Below are 6,000 nucleotides of genomic sequence, written 5' to 3'. Positions count from 1 at the left end.
ATAACTTCACATATCTTTACACTACTATTTTTATATAATACCTCATAATTAACTTGGACTTGCTCTTATGAGCAAGATGACAAATTGAAATATGCATGCAGACAGTAGGAGGTTATTTATTTAATGCGCATCAAAACATAAATTTCTGAATGAGAAAACGCTGCATAAATTATACAATAAATAATCTTTACTATGCACAGACACTACGCAGCCTCTTCACGCCATCCATCCTGCAACGGTCAGATTCTGTTGAAAGGGGCAGCTGCTCTTTAAACACAGTGATTTAGCTTCATCTGAGTGACGCACCTGTCCACAGGTGTGTAAAAGGTTTATGCAAATTTACAGGACATGAGAGGTTTCTCCTCACTTCCTTCTAAAACACACATCCTTGGGTGGTGATTGGCAGGTGACAGGCTAAAGACATAACAGAGCAGCTTTTTGCCACACGTTAATCAAATCTGCTTCAGCACAGGTTCTGTTAAAATATATGGATGCGCTGATGCAGGAGGACATCTGACAAGTTAAACTGGGTGGTAAGCAGCAAATCAGTCTAACAGATCATTTTAAACCGAAATATAATCTGGAAAAATATAAACCTTTTCTAACTTATCATTCAGCGGTTTTTACTTGAGCTTAGAAATATTTTTAAAATGCATCCTGTTCAGTCTTATTTGTTTTAATTGAACATATTCAAGAAGTCGTAATGTTACAGCTGAAACTTCAAAACTCTGATTTATGCCGCACGTCCCTAAAACCGTTTACGTTTGGATAAATAAGGTGTGCACAGTCCTGTGACGTGGCGCCTGCAGGGTGAACAGAGGCCGGTGTTTCTGGCGTACCAGTTGGCTTCTGTGCGTGGTGAATGGACTCGCGGGCTTGATTGGGTTCTCAGGTGTCTGTGAAGATCAGTGCAACAACATGAGCAGAAGAAGCAGCCAAAAGTTGAGTCCAGGCAGCCGAGAGGCGGCGCCTTTCACGTTGCAGTCGTCGCTGTAGCAGCAGTGAACTTTGACCCCTGGTGCTCTGTAGCCATGACTGCTGGCCTGGTTACAGAAAGCCTTGTAGGAACATGACTTCATCACGCCACCTGAAAACAGGCAGAAACAAATGCCAGTTAGCTTCATTTAGCAAGTGTCTTACATGAGATAGTCAGTAGAATAAAAGTTAAAGACTTGTTGCAGAAACAAGGCTCGTTGCTGTTGACAACACAATTTAATAAAAAGTAGTTTGGATCTTCTGAAGCGGGGTTCTGTGAAGCCATTACAGTTCAGTTCTGATGCCAAGATTCAAGTGAGTTGCTGCCATCCAAAAAAAAAAAAAAAAACTCTTCAGTCCTTTAAAAATGTGCTATTTATTTTTTTTAATCTTTATATCATCGTCACTTTCACATTATATGGGTATCCCAGCAGAAATGTGATATTCCTGATCCAGCTGCACAAAAATATACTACAACAAACTGCTCCGAGTGTTTGCAAATATTCATAAATTTTAATTTAAACAAAGCTCTAATGCAAAAATGAAGGTGGTGTGAAGGTTTCATTTGCGTTTTAAAATGGTGGTAATCCACTTTGGTGTTTGCCTCGCTTGGAGTAGCCACTCACTCGTTAATCCATGAAACGCTTCCTCAAACTAAAGCCATTCAGAGAGCTGTCTACAACAGGTAGGATATTAACTATCAAATTAACCTGACTGAAAAATGTTGGATTGTATACTTGGATTATTGAGTATGGACTTTGTTGTTATCAAATTAACTTTTTTCAAATCCTGTAATTTTTAATAAGCAACATGCTGAATTTTGTTCAAATTGAATTTGTGAATTATGAGAGCCCCAGCTAAACAAAGGTACATATTAAGCGCTGATTATCATTTGGTAAATGTGTGTTCATGACCACATGGTGTCCTAATTAAGAGTATTTGCTGAGTAGGAGTGCAAAGCTTTTTGTTTCCTGAAAACCCCTCCGACCCCCCGCTGACTGAGATGTTTCTCCAGACGATAATCCGTCTGCTGTTAATGCACAAAGAAACACTCACACGAGCAGATAATTCAATTCAGTTCAATTCAAAATTACTTTATTAATCCCAAAGGGAAATTAATTGTTGTAGCTCATCGTCCGGGTTTCAGTTATAGATACTGGTGGCTGTGGGCAGGAAGGATCTCTTGTAGCAGTCTGTCCCACAGCAGACCCAGAGAAACTGGTTGCTGATGCCGATCTGTCCACCCAGACCCAGACCCATCTGCGGCACCTCCTTTTCAACTCATTGGGGATTTGGGGCTGTATTGGAGGTATTACTTGAGCTTTTGAGATGTTACCCTGCAGATCCCAGTTGTGAAAAAACATCTTGTTGTCATGGTTACGCACCATAACAAATGTCCAAAAGTTAAAAAAAAAAAAAAAAAAAAAAGGTTTCAGTAAAAATCTTTCCACCTGCACAGCATCCGATACCAGAGGAAGTAATCGTCTGAAAAAAAGCGATTTACATCCAGAAAAAAGAGGAATTAAAGTTTTCTAACGCAATAACTCAGAATGAATAAGAGAGCTGCTCCAGCAGACACCCCGAGCGGCGCAATTCTAGAACCGATTCTAGAACAATTAAAGCTTTTAACGTTGGACTCACTGTCATGGCCCACCACCACAGCGCAGGCGTCAGAGTAGCTTGGGCAGGACTTGGAGCCTTGGCGGTTGCAGTCGTCGTTATTGGAGCCCATGCAGGTGTAACACCTCAGAGCCTCACCTGAACAGCAAAACAACACAGAACATGTGTTTACACTGATTAAATGGTTACATTCAAAGAGGAATATCCTAACAAGGCTCACTGCAAAGTCACCAAGAGTAATAAACTTAATTTGCACAGTGTTTTTCTCACGTTAATGCGTATTTAAATTTAAAGAAAATGTGAGTAAACTTTGTGACTGAGTGTCAGCTTCAATGTGCGTTTGTTTATCTATTGAAAACAGGTCAAATGTCAAACTTGTTGATAAAGTAGAAGTTTTGCAAAAGCCTGCAAACATTTCTAATCTTGACAGTTGCCTTAATCAATGTTCCTCTTTTCGTTCAAGTTTAGCACCAGATTCACTTCTATACTTCCACCCAACTGAAGCAGGTTTGTTTAATGTGGCTCATTCAAAAGACTGAAGCTTCCACTTGGTTTTCAGTGGATTCAGCCGAATGGTTTTTTTGTATTATTATTATTATTGAGTGTGGACCCACATTTCAGAATATCAATATGTCTGGAAAACTACTGAAATAAACTTTTAAGCCAGGGGTGTCCAAACATATTCATATGTGGGCCAAAGCCTTGAAGTTGAAAGGAGTGGCGAGCCACAAAAAATGTGAATTAAATAAATAAATAATAAAAAAATATACATATTTTTAACTCAGCATAAATATTTTTGCAGAAAGAACAAAATGTATTAATTTTGGTGGCCAAGGTGTTCTAAATGATTGTAGATCCAAAACATTAAATGCTTCATAAACACTAATGTTTTGTTACATTTTTATTTAATTTATTTGATTTGATTGATTTATTGCCAAAAGTTTGTATTAATAAATTTAATATTGCTCATTTTTAGATTATGTTTTTTGTATCCGTTTTGCTGTTAAACCAAAACATTATATAAAAATGATCATTAAATTCAGAAAAGGTCTACAACAATCTCTTAAGCATACGGGCCAAAATTATACCATCCTTAAACTGCAGTTGTGGGCCACACAAAATCACTCCAAGGGCCACAAATGGCCCACGGGCCACACTTTGGACACCCCTGTCTTAAAATGTGTTATTTTTATATATTTCTCGGTAACATTGCACTGAGTTCCTTTACAACGTTTGCTTGATGGATGATAGAAGATGTTTTCTGGTTTACAAAATAAAAAATTTATATTTTGAGTCTAAAACACAACGAGAGCATCTCTGACGTCAGAGCTACATGGCAACACGTGGAGCACACCTCAACAGACCTTTAACGTATCTGTTTTAAAATGTAGTGTGTTGTTTCATACCTAAATTCCCAAGATGCGTTTGTTTAATGTGACGGAGGCTGTTTGTGATGGTAATGTAGGCTTTTCCATCCATTTATATAAAGCTTATGACAGCAGCTCTTCTCTCCAGGCACAAACGTTTAGCTATGCAAATGTTGCTGTGTCTGCGCTTGAAAATCCCCAGAGTTTGGATTTATGCGGGCAGTTCTTTGCGAGCATCTGCCAGCCGCTTTCACATAAGAAATCCTGCACTGTATAATGCTCCAGCCAGCTGTTTCTCTTATTATGACAAATGAGTTATGAAAATGCATTACCAATAAGTGTCTGAACCAGTAAAGCCTGGAGAAAACAAGGGTTTGTGTCAACATTTAGACATTAAATGCAATCGAGTGAAAAATGAGCAGATCTTTATTCTACATGCGCCTCAGGATTCTTTGGATGCACAAATGTTGCAAATTTCCAAAGTGCGACGTTGTTCCGCTGAAACAGTGAGACTAAAGTGAAGAGACAGCGTTAATTAATCCCTTCCCTCACGCAAATCTTTCCAAATCAAGCAGAAAGTTGCACGGATGTCCACGTGTTAAAAATACCTCCTTGGAAACTGCAGCTACTGCCTCAGGAGCCACGCTCTGCAAAGAAAACTCTTCTGAACCCGAGGAAGCAGCGCTTATTTGAGAACAAACTGACCTTTGAAGTAATATAGATTGAAACGCTTCTTTTAAAGAAAAATAAAAGGAATCCTCCTCTTATATTCTAGACAAGCAGCCTTGAACGCTGCTGCCTAAGAGGATCAGAGCTGGAGGCACTAAAAGCTTCACACATGCTTTGCAGAAGCACATCCCCTGTGTTGTCCATCAAAGCAGCTTCCTTCAACATCAGACGTGTTCGTCAGAGCTTTGTTTCCCAACAGATACAGATCAGATACTTGGAGTTTAACAAATCGAACCAGCCTGACGAGCAATGTGGCTCAGGTTGGACATTAAGCGCCTTCTTCGTAGAAGATTAACAGCAAAAATATAAAATGGCCAACAAAAATCAAGGGTCTATGTACTGAACTGACCTTTTTGTTTTCTGTTTATGTGCTTGTCTGTGCGTTTGCATGGCTTGAAATGTCTCCCGCTGCTGACACTAACTTATCCCCACTGAACATCCCCTTTTTCACATGTGCTACACGTTTTTGCCTTCAGGTCTAAAACGACAGCAGATGATGATGATGATGAGCAAAAGGACAGTAAAACTCAGCAGAATCACCCACTTAAATAAATAAAAAAATCCCTACAAGATGCACAAAGTGTTAATGCAGGTTGGATATGATAAAAGCTTTCTGCCTGTCAATCAAATGGTGGAGGCAGGAATAACTAATCAAGAAAACAAATAAAAAATCAAGGTAAAAGTACAGAGCTGGAAAGCGTCAGAGTTCTTACTGTTAGCTGTCAGCAGGACGACAAGCAGCAGACGGTACAGGACGGCTCTCATGGTGCTGTTCGTCTTTGTTCCTCCTGATCACACAATGAAAAGCAGGATGTTTGCGTCTTAACCCCCTAAACCTAATCTGCTTTATCAAACAAGCTAACGTCCACCAGATTATCAGTCCCACCAATGGGGCTCTGGACTCTACAGGTATGCTGATGAACAATTAGACTGAATGGGCAAAAACTGTTGCCATGTTTCACCCTGGACCCCTCACGTCACCGTTTTGTCCAGGTATGAATTATATAGAGGCAGAAACTTTCTATTCAAGATTGTTTCTATGACGGTCTACGAGGTAAAATATTGTGTATTTGTACACAGCTTTTGAAGGAACTCAGCTCAGAGAACAAACCGCAGAACGTCTAGGCTGCTCAAATCCTTCAGTTTCTTCACGAAATCCCAGATGCACTCCATGATTTGGGGATCAGGACTCTGTGCAGCCCCAAACTTGCAAGGATCGTGCAGTTCTTCAGCCCTTTGGCAAACAAACTGCTTTCTACAGCTGCCAGATATTTACATTTTTCACCCGTCATGCAGACTGCAGAGCTCC

General features: G+C 39.8%; 1 protein-coding gene across 1 annotated transcript; it reads right to left on the bottom strand.

The window, feature by feature from the left end:
- Positions 1-905: 905 nt before the first annotated feature.
- Positions 906-5,456, bottom strand: ly6pge (lymphocyte antigen 6 family member pge). Its single transcript, XM_037678561.1, has 3 exons — positions 5,405-5,456; positions 2,617-2,733; positions 906-1,087 (listed from the first exon to the last, which is right to left on the bottom strand). The coding sequence occupies exons 1-3, from the start codon at positions 5,454-5,456 to the stop codon at positions 906-908; spliced, it is 351 nt and encodes a 116-aa protein (XP_037534489.1).
- Between the last annotated feature and the right edge of the window lie 544 nt (positions 5,457-6,000).

The sequence above is a fragment of the Nematolebias whitei genome, chromosome 1, assembly GCF_014905685.2.
Source record: "Nematolebias whitei isolate Nwh7 chromosome 1, NemWhi1, whole genome shotgun sequence".
Classification (NCBI taxonomy): domain Eukaryota; kingdom Metazoa; phylum Chordata; class Actinopteri; order Cyprinodontiformes; family Rivulidae; genus Nematolebias; species Nematolebias whitei.
This window is presented reverse-complemented; position numbering and strand designations above follow the sequence as displayed.